Source organism: Nerophis lumbriciformis, linkage group LG17 (assembly GCF_033978685.3).
Source record: "Nerophis lumbriciformis linkage group LG17, RoL_Nlum_v2.1, whole genome shotgun sequence".
Taxonomy (NCBI): Eukaryota; Metazoa; Chordata; class Actinopteri; order Syngnathiformes; family Syngnathidae; genus Nerophis; species Nerophis lumbriciformis.
Window position 1 is genome coordinate 1,378,414 of NC_084564.2, and position 14,087 is coordinate 1,392,500.

The 14,087-nt window shown below is 40.2% G+C and overlaps 1 protein-coding gene across 2 annotated transcripts in view; it reads right to left on the bottom strand.

The window, feature by feature from the left end:
• Nucleotides 1–3,748: 3,748 nt before the first annotated feature.
• The window catches only part of LOC133614327 (uncharacterized), a 19,709-nt gene continuing 9,370 nt past the window's right edge, over nt 3,749–14,087 (bottom strand). Inside the window, exons 6-7 of one of the 2 annotated variants that reach the window (XM_061972188.2) lie at nt 9,127–9,777; nt 3,749–4,227 (exon numbers count right to left, since the gene is read on the bottom strand). In XM_061972188.2, coding sequence (XP_061828172.1) covers nt 3,961–4,227; nt 9,127–9,777 — 918 coding nt within the window. In that variant the 3' untranslated portion in view covers nt 3,749–3,960. Of the gene's footprint in view, nt 4,228–9,126; nt 9,781–14,087 lie in introns of both variants that reach the window. The other variant, XM_061972187.2, reaches the window with a different exon arrangement.

The window sequence follows — 14,087 nt, forward strand, 5'->3', positions numbered from 1 at the left end:
TAAAAATCCTTTTTGTATTAGCCTTAAGTAATATTCTAATTTTGTGACACACGGAATTTCGGATTTTCATTTTTTGCCACTTCAAATCATCAAAATTAAATGAAATAAACATTTGAATGCATCAGTCTGTGTGCAATGAATAAATATAATGTACAAGTTACACCTTTTGAATGCAATAACTGAAATAAATCAAGTTTTTCAAAATATTCTAATTTACTGGCTTTTACCTGTATATAGGACATCGTGGACTTTGAAGTACCAGTGAGTACGTTGTGACTTGTACCTATTAAAGCTTCATGTTAAAATGACATGTTTTAGTGTGTTTGAGGAACTTTGAAAGTGTTCATAAGAGTGTGTGAAAGCTGTGTGAGGGCTTATCTAATCTAACAACCATAAAAATGTGACTAAATAGCAGGAATGTATTTTACCACAAGGGTTTGAAATGTAACGAGCAAACACTGCACATAAAAGAGGGCTCAGACAGCATTTCAATTGACAATCTTTAGTTTTTTCTATGAATACTTTAACCAATGGATCCATTCATGTATTTTAATGCACAAAGGCAAAAGTCCTCAAATGTCTTACCTGAACTGATCTGGACCTGATGGAGCGAACCCACGGCCTCATTCTTCCCTCTGCTTGACTGGTTATGAGCCGAAAAGCTAAAAAGTAAAATTCCAGATTGACATAAAATATATCAAAAAAGCTGCAGCTCAGATGGACACGGTCATCCCTGCGTGGAGGCTAACACTAGACTGTGACGATCGATGGTGGAAAGAACAATGAGAGCAGCGGTCCATATTTCCATTCAGTGGTGAGGATGAGAGATGCAGCATTCACATCAGTGTCCGGTCAGCTGTGGATAAACCAATTAGGGAAGAAAATACTGGATGTGGAATTATCAATACATCCAGCACTAAAGTGACTTCTTGTTGTTGTGCTGTCACGGCAGCTAGCGCGTCACACTGGAACACACGATACAGGAACAATGGAAAAAAGGGTTTTAAATCACTTCACACCTTCACCTTCTTTACTACTTAACAACAATGCATTAACCAGAGGCAATGCAAAGTCCGTTTTTGGGGTTCTACATGGCTCCATGATGTGTGAAACATTGACACGTCTTGAATTGCACACAGGCAAAACTATAGTAGTTAGTCATACAAACCCCGTTTCCATATGAGTTGGGAAATTGTGTTAGATGTAAATATAAACGGAATACAATGATTTGCAAATCATTTTCAACCCATATTCAATTGAATGCACTACAAAGACAAGATATTTGATGTTCAAACTCATAAACTATCTTTTTTTTGCAAATACCGTATTTTCCGCACTATTAGCCGCACCTAAAACCCACAAATTTACTCAAAAGCTGACAGTGCGGCTTATAACCCGGTGCGCTTTATATATGGATTAATATTAAGATTCATTTTCATAAAGTTTCGGTCTCGCAACTACGGTAAACAGCCGCCATCTTTTTTCCCCGTAGAAGAGGAAGTGCTTCTTCTTCTACGCAAGCAACCGCCAAGGTAAGCACCCGCCCCCATAGAACAGGAAGCGCTTCTTCTTCTACTGTAAGCAACCACCCGCCCCCGTAGAAGAAGAAGGGCGCGGATATTACGTTTCATTTCCTTTGTGTGTTTACATCTGTAAAGACCACAAAATGGCTCCTACTAAGCGACAGGTTTCCGGTTCATGAAAAGACGCAATCTCTCCATCCGCACACGGACTACTATTTCACAGCAACTGCCTAAAGACTTTCAAGAAAAGCTGGCTACTTTCCGTGCATATTGTAAAAACAAGATAGCTGAAAAAAAGATCCGGCCAGAGAACATTATCAACATGGACGAGGTTCCACTGACTTTTGATATTCCTGTGAACCGCACTGTGGATACAACGGGAGCACGTACGGTGAATATTCGCACCACAGGGAATGAGAAGTCATCCTTCACTGTGGTTCTAGCTTGCCATGCTAATGGCCAGAAACTTCCACCCATGGTGATATTCAAAAGGAAGACCTTGCCAAAAGAGACCTTTCCAGCCGGCGTCATCATAAAAGCTAACTCGAAGGGATGGATGGATGAAGAAAAGATGAGCGAGTGGTTAAGGTAAGTTTAAGTTTACGCGAAGAGGCCGGGTGGCTTTTTTCACGCAGCTCCGTCCATGTTGATATACGACTCCATGCGCGCCCACATCACGCTGGTTTTTAATATATTATTAAAGTTTGACTGACCTATCTGACTGTTTTTTTGACATTCCTTTAGCGCAGTTAGATGCGGCTTACAACACGGGGCGGCTTATAGGTGGACAAAGTTTTGAAATATGCCGTTCATTGAAGGCACGGCTTATAACCCAGGGCGCCTTATGGTGCGGAAAATACGGTAATAATTAACTTAGAATTTCATGGCTGCAACACGTGCCAAAGTAGTTGTGAAAGGGCATGTTCACCACTGTGTTACATGGCCTTTCCTTTTAACAACACTCAGTAAAGGTTTGGGAACTGAGGAGACACATTTTTGAAGCTTCTCAGGTGGAATTCTTTCCCATTCTTGCTTGATGTACAGCTTAAGTTGTTCAACAGTCCGGGGGTCTCCCTTGTGCTATTTTAGGCTTCACACATTTTCAATGGGAGACAGGTCTGGACTACAGGCAGGCCAGTCTAGTACACGCACTCTTTTACTATGAAGCCACGTTGATGTAACACGTGGCTTGGCATTGTCTTGCTGAAATAAGCAGGGGCGTCCATGGTAACGTTGCTTGGATGGCAACATATGTTGCTCCAAAACCTGTATGTACCTTTCAGCATTAATGGCGCCTTCACAGATGTGTAAGTTACCCATGTCTTGGGCACTAATACACCCCCATACCATCACACATGCTGCCTTTTACACTTTGCGCCTATAACAATCCGGATGGTTCTTTTCCTCTTTGGTCCGGAGGACACGACGTCCACAGTTTCCAAAAACAATTTGAAATGTGGACTCGTCAGACCACAGAACACTTTTCCACTTTGTATCAGTCCATCTTAGATGAGCTCAGGCCCAGCGAAGCCGACGGCGTTTCCTGGGTGTTGTCGATAAACGGTTTTCGCCTTGCATAGGAGAGTTTAAACTTGCACTTACAGATGTAGCGACCAACTGTAGTTACTGACAGTGGGTTTCTGAAGTGTTCCTGAGCCCATGTGGTGATATCCTTTACACACTGATGTCGCTTGTTGATGCAGTACAGCCTGAGGGATGGAAGGTCACGGGCTTAGCTGCTTACGTGCAGTGATTTCTCCACATTCTCTGAACCCTTTGATGATATTACGGACCGTAGATGGTGAAATCCCTAAATTCCTCGCAATAGCTGCTTGAGAAAGGTTTTCTTAAACTGTTCAAAAATTTGCTCATGCATTTGTTGACAAAGTGGTGACCCTCGCCCCATCCTTGTTTGTGAATGACTGAGCATTTCATGGAATCTACTTTTATACCCAATCATGGCACCCACCTGTTCCCAATTAGCCTGTTCACCTGTGGGATGTTCCAAATAAGTGTTTGATGAGCATTCCTCAACTTTATCAGTATTTATTGCCACTTTTCCCAACTTCTTTGTCACGTGTTGCTGCCATCAAATTCTAAAGTTAATGATTATTTCCAAAAAAGAAAAAAATGTTTATGAGTTTGAACATCAAATATGTTGTCTTTGTAGCATATTCAACTGAATATGGCTTGAAAAGGATTTGCAAATCATTGTATTCCGTTTATATTTACATCTAACACAATTTCCCAACTCATATGGAAACAGGGTTTGTACATTCAATTAAAACCATCATAGCTTTTGGCCCAGCTATCCTAGTTTTCGGACATTCCCAACAGCACCAGAAGGTCTGTTGGTATAACAATCATTAAAAAAGGTGACGATGAAGTCATTTCTGTAAAAGTTGTTTGATAACCTTTGCAGAGAGCGCAGGCGGGGTCACACGTAGAAGCACTTGTGGTCCCTCAGGTTCCTCATGTAGGCGAAGACCTTGCCACACTTGTCACAAATGAATGGCTTCTGGCCCGTGTGGATCTGTTGGTGTGCCTTCAGGCTGTTGCTCTGGTTGAAGCGGCGGCCGCACGTGTTGCAGCTGTACGGTTTCTCGCCCGTGTGGATGCGCAGGTGGCGGTTCCGGTTGCCCAGGCTGCTGAAGCGCTTGTCGCACGTGTTGCAGCCGAAGGGTTTCTCTCCCGTGTGCACCGCCTGCAAGGGACATGGAACAAAAGTGGGTTTAGTTACTTCCTTATTTACTTACGGACATGAGATTTCTTAGTTTTTTATTTTTAATACATTTGCAAAAAACCTGTTCACATTGTCATTATGGGGTATTGTGTATAGAATTTTACCTTCAGGATGCACTGTAAATAAAATAAATTTTGCACTGTGTCAACTTACCTCAATAAGTATACACTATACAGGTAAAAGCCAGTAAATTAGAATATTTTGAAAAACTTGATTTATTTCAGTAATTGCATTCAAAAGGTGTAACTTGTACATTATATTTATTCATTGCACACAGACTGATGCATTCAAATGTTTATTTCATTTAATTTTGATGATTTGAAGTGGCAACAAATGAAAATCCAAAATTCCGTGTGTCACAAAATTAGAATATTGTGTAAGGGTTAAATTTTGAAGACACCTGGTGCCACAAACTAATCAGCTGATTAACTCAAAACACCTGCAAAGGGCTTTAAATGGTCTCTCAGTCCAGTTCTGAAGCCTACACAAACATGGGGAAGACTTCAGATTTGACAGCTGTCCAAAAGGCAACCATCGACACATTGCACAAGGAGGGAAAGACACAAAAGGTTATTGCTGAAGAGGCTGGCTGTTCTCAGAGCTCTGTGTCCAAACACATTAATGGAGAGGCAAAGGGAAGGAAAAACTGTGGTCAGAAAAAGTGTACAAGCGATAGGGATCACCGCGCCCTGGTCAAGATTGTGAAAAAAAACCCATTCAAAAATGTGGGGGAGATTCAGAAGGAGTGGACAGCTGCTGGAGTCAGTGCTTCAAGATCCACCACCAAGAGACGCTTGAAAGACATGGGTTTCAACTGCCGCATACCTCATGTCAAGCCACTGTTGACCAAGAAACAGCGCGCAAAGCGTCTCACCTAGGCTAAGGAAAAAAAGAGCTGGACTGCTGCTGAGTGGTCCAAAGTCATGTTTTCTGACGAAAGCTAATTTTGCATTTCCTTTGGAAATCGAGGTCCCAGAGTCTGGAGGAAGACAGGAGAGGCACAGGATCCACGTTGCCTGAAGTCTAGTGTAAAGTTTCCACCATCAGTGATGGTTTGGGGTGCCATGTCATCTGCTGGTGTCGGTCCACTCTGTTTCCTGAGATCCAGGGTCAACGCAGCCGTCTACCAGCAAGTTTTAGAGCACTTCATGCTTCCTGCTGCTGACCTGCTCTATGGAGATGGAGATTTCAAGTTCCAACAGGACTTGGCGCCTGCACACAGCGCAAAATCTACCCGTGCCTGGTTTACGGACCATGGTATTTCTGTTCTAAATTGGCCCGCCAACTCCCCTGACCTTAGCCCCATAGAAAATCTGTGGGGTATTGTGAAAAGGAAGATGCAGAATGCCAGACCCAAAAACGCAGAAGAGTTGAAGGCCACTATCAGAGCAACCTGGGCTCTCATAACACCTGAGCAGTGCCAGAAACTCATCGACTCCATGCCACGCCGCATTAACGCAGTAATTGAGGCAAAAGGAGCTCCAACCAAGTATTGAGTATTGTACATGCTCATATTTTTCATTTTCATACTTTTCAGTTGGCCAACATTTCTAAAAATCCCTTTTTTGTATTAGCCTTAAGTAATATTCTAATTTTGTGACACACGGAATTTTGGATTTTCATTTGTTGCCACTTCAAATCATCAAAATTAAATGAAATAAACATTTGAATGCATCAGTTTGTGTGCAATGAATAAATATAATGTACAAGTTACACCTTTTGAATGCAATTACTGAAATAAATCAAGTTTTTCAAAATATTCTAATTTACTGGCTTTTACCTGTATACTGTGTACTTAGTTGTTAAGTGCACTCATTTTGACAGTGTGATGCTGTTCCAAATCAATTATTATTATTGGTTGAGTGAGTGACTGATATCTTCTCCCTTTTTCAAATTTGGAAGTGTTTGATAGTCACTTCATGTCTGCTATGAAGCCAAGATGGCGATTATTACTGTAAATTAGCATTTATTTCCCTTTTTTTTTGGGACAAAAATAAATAAATAAATATCAAAATGGCCACTGCATGCTTTGACTTTTTATTATTCAGTCCATAATGCGACAATGTTTGGACAGCTCAGGATTAGCATATCTTCCAAAAAAAAAAAAAAAAACTGGTCTTCCATCCTTCAATGTGTCTTCAAATTGCTCTACCTAGTGGTGAAGTTGGTCAATTACACTTTTGTAACCCATCCATCCATCCACTTTCTACCGCTTGTCCCTTTTGGGGTCGCGGGGGGTGCTGGAGCCTATCTCAGCTGCATTCGGGCGGAAGGTGGGGTACACCCTGGACAAGTCGCCACTTACCAATAATGTCATATAGATCAGGGGTTCCTAACCTTTTTGAACTCGGGGCCCAACTTTTACTGTACAGAGGGACCCAGTCAAAAATTAACAATGAAATAATCATACTTTTATTTAAATCGTATTTAATTATTATAGCTAACCTACTTACAGTTGAACATGATGAGCCTTGCCAAATGATACAAAATCATGTTTTAATCACAAGTATTATCATCAAGGCTTAGCTAAGGCTGATTACGAAATCAATAATCCAATATACTGCATAAGAAAGGACTCAAAACTGCTTAAAAAATAATTTACATACATTTCGCAGTGCGGGGGGACAAGCGGTAGAAAATGGATGGATGGATGGATGGATTTGGCAGTGCTAAAATAAATCAATTATATATTCATAATAAATAGTAATGATATGTTTCTTAAACTGTCAGTAAAACTCAAGTGCAAATGTAAATACAGCTTCACCACTTCAGTCGTAAATTGCGCTTAAGAAACTTTTCTATGATTTTATGGTGCGTTCCATTTGTGTTCCATTTCCTAGTCAGAATTTTAACTGTACGCCCCTCGAGATCGGATTTCCAACTTGGTAAGTCGGAGCATTCTCAAGATGGCTACTCTGAATGTAATCAATGATTTCCGCTTCTATAATATTCATTTGTTATCACTTCTGATTAGTTTTTGTCACACTAAATCAGCCATATACGATGTATTGTTGGACATATACCGTCATTTAAATTGTTTTTTTCCCACTTGCGCCACCGTGTTTGAAGATTGCAGAAATATTGCATATTTTCCCATACATTCCTCCCACCTGCAAATACATGCACCTGGGGATAGCATACCTGCCAACTTTTGAAATCAGAAAAACCTAGTAGCCAGGGTCCAGGGGCCGCAGGCCCCGGTAGGTCCAGGACAAAGTCCTGGTGGGGGGTTCAGGCTTCGCCCCCCGACGCAAAATGATTATTAGCATTCAGACAGGTTAAAATGTTGCTAAAACCATCACTTTTCTATCAGTCACAGTGACTTTTCAAAACCAAAATATTACAGCAAAAATCATATGGGTTGATTGACATGTTTATTCTGTAAGCTAACTTCAATAGTTTGAAATGATTTTGACAGTTAATGCCAGTTATCCTGTCAACCTTTCACAAGACTTCAATTTGTTCATTGAAAGTATAAACACTTTTTACAGTAAACAAATGGTAAAACAGTACTAAACAATTCCATTAAAAAAAGAAATTGGTGTCATTATTAACTTTCTGTCCAAGCTTGTATAATCTACTGCCTTGTTCAATTGTAAAAAATATTCTGTGCCTAAAATTCACATTTCTATCACAATTATCATACTGTAAACATGGTAAGCTAACTTCATTAAAATTAATAGTCCTGTCAATAGCATGGAATTACAATTCAAATGTAGTTTTTTTTGTAAGCCTTTCAAAAGAATTCAAAATATGAAAAATGAATGAAAATTAATTGAAGCCATCAGACACTTGAAAAGTGGCACATCACATCTCTAATGTAATCATTTGAACTTTTCAACAGAAATAGCACTGCAAAAATATTAAGGACATACTTCTGTATTTTGGTAGTTATGCTGTCAACATTTAACAAGATTTCTTCAACTTGGACTTGAAAGCATAAATAGTATAAACACTTTTAACAGTATAACAGTACTAAACAATTCCAATAGATAACATTGGTGTCATTACCTTTTTGTGGCTAAAATCCAAATTTAGCAACGGCATTAGACTTGTGTTTTTTTGTCCCAACGTGGTCTTTTACATCGCTAATTCCTCCGTGTCCGATCGAAAAATCTTGTCTGCACAAGGTGCAATTCGCGTAGTTTTCACCCTTTTTGGAACGGATAATTATTCCCGGATAGGCTTTTGAATATTCTTCACGGAATGACTGCAGTTTTCTTTCCGGTTTAAGACTCGTTTGCGATTTTTCTCCGGCTGATTCCATGATCGTTCGCTCGTTTGGAAACAATGGCCTCGTGCTTGGCAGCGGTGCTATAAATAGCCTCGCGCATGGCATTCGGAATGGCTCGATAGGAAGTTACAGGAAGCAGTGTCGATTGTCATTGTTGTTACGCGATTTCGTGAATAAAACTTTTTTTAATTAATGAAAAACCGTATTTTTTATCACTGCAACCGTAACCCGGAATAGGTTGATGAAAACCGTACTAATTACGGGAAAACCGGAGTAGTTGGCAGGTATGTGCTTGAGAACCACCTACTCAGTGGCCTAGTGGTTAGAGTGTCCGCCCTGAGATCGGTAGGTTGTGAGTTCAAACCCCGGCCGAGTCATACCAAAGACTATAAAAATGGGACCCATTGCCTCCCTGCTTGGCACTCAGTATCAAGGGTTGGAATTGGGGGTTAAATCACCAAAATGATTCCCGGGCGCGGCACCGCTGCTGCCCACTGCTCCCCTCACCTCCCAGGGGGTGATCAAGGGTGATGGGTCAAATGCAGAGAATAATTTCGCCACACCTAGTGTGTGTGTGACAATCATTGGTACTTTAACTTTAAGAATGGTAAAAAATGAGAATGTACCTGATGTAACTTGAGGCTGCTATTCTGCGTGAAGGAGCGTAGGCAGACGTCGCAGGTGAAAGGCTTCTCGCCGCAGTGCATCTTCAGGTGACTCTTTAGGTAACTTGGCGACTTGAAGCTCTTCCCGCAGAGGCCGCAGGTGTGCAGCTTGTCCATTATGTGGCCTTGCTGATGAGAGCGAAGCTCCGTGACGGAGTCCAAGTGTCGGCCGCAGAGAACGCACTCGCACGGGACGCTGGCGCGGTGCGTGTCCAGGTGGACGTCCAGCAAGTCGACGCAGGACATGGCGGCGCCGCACGCCACGCAGGCCTGCGTCTTGTCTGTGACGTGGGTCAACTTCTGGTGCGTTCTCAGGGCGCTCTTCTGGATGAAGGTCTTTCCGCAGGTGTTGCAGACGAAGGGCCGCTCGCCCGTGTGGATCCTCCGGTGACTCTTCAACGTGTCCGACTGGTTGAAGCTTTTGCCGCAGGTGTCGCAGCTGAACGGCTTCGCCCCCGTGTGGATGCGCAGGTGGCGCTGCAGGTTGCCGTTGATGCTGAAGCTCTTGTGGCAGAACTGGCAGCTGTATGTGAGGCCACGTCTGCACACGCCATGGCGCGCTCTGACTGCACGTTTGGATGTCCTCGTGTGTCCAGCAGTACTTGCATCTTCCTGCTGAGTGGAGAGAAGGTGGTCACAGCCTTGTACAGCTTGCCTGTATCATACTGCACACCTTAAAGTTCTGTTTACAATATATATATATATATATATATATATATATATATATATATATATACATACATTGATATATACAGTACCGGTATATAATTTATATTTATTTATTTTGCTGTTTTTGTTTACATGTTAAAGGTGTTTTAATGAATATACATGCATGTTTAACACATATAGATTCCTTTCTTTCATGAAGACAAGAATATAAGTTGGTGTATTACCTGATTCTGATGACTTGCATTGATTGTAATCAGACAGTAGTGATGATAACGTCCACGTTTTCAAATGGAGGAGAAGAAAAGTTCCTCCTTTCTGTCTAATACCACATGAAAGTGCTGGGTTTTTGGCATCTTATTTGTCCAGCTTCCATATTTGTTTTTATACACTTTACAAGAAATATATTGGCGGCAAACTCCGTAGCTTGCTAGCTTGTTTGCGGTGGCTTTCGGAGACTCTTGTTTTGAAAGCGCAGGCGCGATGGAGCGGCACTTTTATTGTGAAGACAGGAACGTCCTCATGTGCGTTCAGTCTTTAGGCTTTTGACGGGATGTACGGTTGAAATAAAAAAGTATCTTTTTTCCTTCACACTTTTGATTGATTGATTGAAACTTTTATTAGTAGATTGCACAGTACAGTACATATTCCGTACAATTGACCACTAAATGGTAACACCCCAATAAGTTTTTCAACTTGTTTAAGTCAGGTCATGTGACCACCTGGCTCTGTTTGATTGGTCCAACGTCACCAGTGACTGCATCTGATTGGTGGAACGAAGTGAAACGTCACCAGTAAGGCAGGCACTTTGAAGGTCTGTCTGACAGACCAAAACAAACAAAGCGTGCATTAACAGATCGATAAAAATTAGTAGCGAGTAGCGAGCTGAATGTAGATAAAAGTAGCGGAGTAAAAGTAGCGTTTCTTCTCTATAAATATACTCAAGTAAAAGTAAAAGTATGTTGCATTAAAACTACTCTTAGAAGTACAATTTATCCCAAAAGTTACTCAAGTAGATGTAACGGAGTAAATGTAGCGCGTTACTACCCACCTCTGATTCTAAATATACAAAAAAAATGTTTTTGAAGTAAAAAGGGCAAACCGGTGAAATTTAACAACAAAAAGTTGACTAACACAAAGCCGCCATGCTGGCATTTTTTGCCCCCTTATAGCTGTCATTGCTCCAAAAATAATAACAATGAATCCAAATCAATGTTATGAATTATTGCTTTATTCAAGGCAATATTCCAATTTGAAAAACATTTTTTGGGGGAAATATTGCATATTTTGTGTGTTTGCCACATAAAGAAAATAAAGTTTTCTTTGACAAAAAGAGAATAAAACATGAAAAAATTATGAAAAATGTTTTATCGACAGATAAATCTGAAGTTGATCTCGAACGCAGGTGTCAAACTGAAGGTCTGGGGGCCCACCACATACATTTTATGTAGCCTGGAATTTGCATAAACAAAGTACTTTATCTTCTTACTAAATATAGTATAGTATTTTTCGGACTATAAGTGGCAGTTTTTTTCATAGTTTGGCCGGGGGTGCGACTTATACTCCGGAGCGACTTATGTGTGAAATGATGAACTCATTAGTGTAAAATATCAAATAATATTATTGATCTCATTCACCTAAGAGACTAGACGTATAAGATTTCATGGGATTTAGCGATTAGATTGTTTGGTAAACGTATAGCATGTTCTATATGTTATAGTTATTTGAATGACTCTTACCATAATATGTTACGTTAACATACCAGTTGCTTATTTATGCCTCATATAACGTACACTTATTCAGCCTGTTGTTCACTATTCTTCATTTATTTTAAATTGCCTTTCAAATGTCTATTCTTGCTGTTGGCTTTTATCAAATACATTTCCCCAAAAAATGCAACTTATACTCCAGTGCGACTTATATATGTTTTTTTTCCTTCTTTATAATGCATTTTCGGCAGGTGCGACTTATACTCCGGAGCGACTTACCGTATTTTCCGCACTATTAACCGCACCTAAAAACCACAAATTTACTCAAAAGCTGACAGTGCGGCTTATAACCCGGTGCGCTTTATATATGGATTAATATTAAGATTCATTTTCATAAAGTTTAAGTCTCGCAACTACGGTAAACAGCCGCCATCTTTTTTCCCCGTAAAAGAGGAAGCACCCGCCCCCATAGAAGAGGAAGCGCTTCTTCTTCTACTGTAAGCAACCACCCGCCCCCGTAGAAGAAGAAGAAGCGCGCGGATATTACGTTTCATTTCCTTTGTGTGTTTACATCTGTAAAGAGCACAAAATGGCTCCTACTAAGCGACAGGTTTCCGGTTCATGAAAAGACGCAATCTCTCCATCCGCACACGGACTACTATTTCACAGCAACTGCCTAAAGACTTTCAAGAAAAGCTGGCTACTTTCCGTGCATATTGTAAAAACAAGATAGCTGAAAAAAAGATCCGGCCAGAGAACATTATCAACATGGACGAGGTTCCACTGACTTTTGATATTCCTGTGAACCGCACTGTGGATACAACGGGAGCACGTACGGTGAATATTCGCACCACAGGGAATGAGAAGTCATCCTTCACTGTGGTTCTAGCTTGCCATGCTAATGGCCAGAAACTTCCACCCATGGTGATATTCAAAAGGAAGACCTTGCCAAAAGAGACCTTTCCAGCTGGCGTCATCATAAAAGCTAACTCGAAGGGATGGATGGATGAAGAAAAGATGAGCGAGTGGTTAAGGGAAGTTTACGCGAAGAGGCCGGGTGGCTTTTTTCACGCAGCTCCGTCCATGTTGATATACGACTCCATGCGCGCCCACATCACGCTGGTTTTTAATATATTATTAAAGTTTGACTGACCTATCTGACTGTTTTTTTGACATTCCCTTTAGCACAGTTAGATGCGGCTTATAACACGGGGCGGCTTATAGGTGGACAAAGTTTTGAAATATGCCGTTCATTGAAGGCGCGGCTTATAACCCAGGGCGCCTTATGGTGCGGAAAATACGGTATACTCCGAAAAATACGGTAGTTTTTTTGGACAACAAATGTTTTATATACAATTATATACATTTTTTTTGTACAAATACAAATAAATACTTAAATATCTGTTTGTCACCTTGACTAATGATTTCAAAGCAAGTTATCCATCAATTTGTACGTAAAAAATATAATATTGAAATGCATAGACAATTGTGTAATAATATCATGAGGCGAATATACATTTCTATTCAGATATTATTCACTATTACAAGCAGCCCTTTGAAGGCAGCCATAATTGGGATGTGGCCCTCAATTAAATTGAGCTTGACACCCCTGATTGAGAGACTTAAGTGTTGAAAGTAAGAATAATTTAAAAAAAAGAATGATCTTTTTTTAACACTTTTATGAGTGAGATTCTTTTAGAACACAAATAATTGTAGTGGGCCCTTTTTTTTTACACTGTCATTGCTCACAAACACAGTAATAATGAATTAAAATCAATGTTGTTATGAAATATTGACCCATTTAATGCTCCAATTACTTCACATTAAATATTCCACTTAATTTTTTCAGGGAAAATATAGCCCTTTTTAGCCACAAAAACAGGGTTTTGACAAATAGGGCATAAAACATTTTTTAAAAACCATCTAGTTATTTACATTATTTACACATTACTTTGGCATTTTTGCTTTGAAGGCTCTGACATGAAACTTCCTGGCAAATTTCTGAGCAGCTTGCATTTTCCTTTTTGTTTTTGCTCTAGTGGATTCCGCCTTTGATTTTATAGCCAATTTATGTCTCTTCAACTCCCTCTCCACTTCTAAATGCTCCAAATGCAAAAATCATAAAGAGTGCAAACAATGTTTATTCTATTAGCTAACCTCCTTTTTCTGAATAGCCATTTGTGATTTATAGCATTCAGTCATTGGTGGAGCTAAGGATAATATTTGAATATTGTTTTTAATATTGTTGTGCAGCACTTTGGAAACATTTTTGTTGTTTAAATGTGCTATATAAATAAAGTGGATTAGCTTGGATAGCATAAAATAAATATATTGCAGTCATGTTGTTTATGTTTCAAAATGATTCAATGTCAAATTATAAACAGTAGAAATAATGAACAAAATGTCAGCTACTGTCTTGTTCTAAAACACCAGTGAAAATGAAAGTTAGCATTTAGACAGGCTATACCAGGGGTGCTCATTACGTCGATCGCGAGCTACCGGTCGATCTCGGAGGGTGTGTCAGTCGATCACCAGCCAGCCATTAAA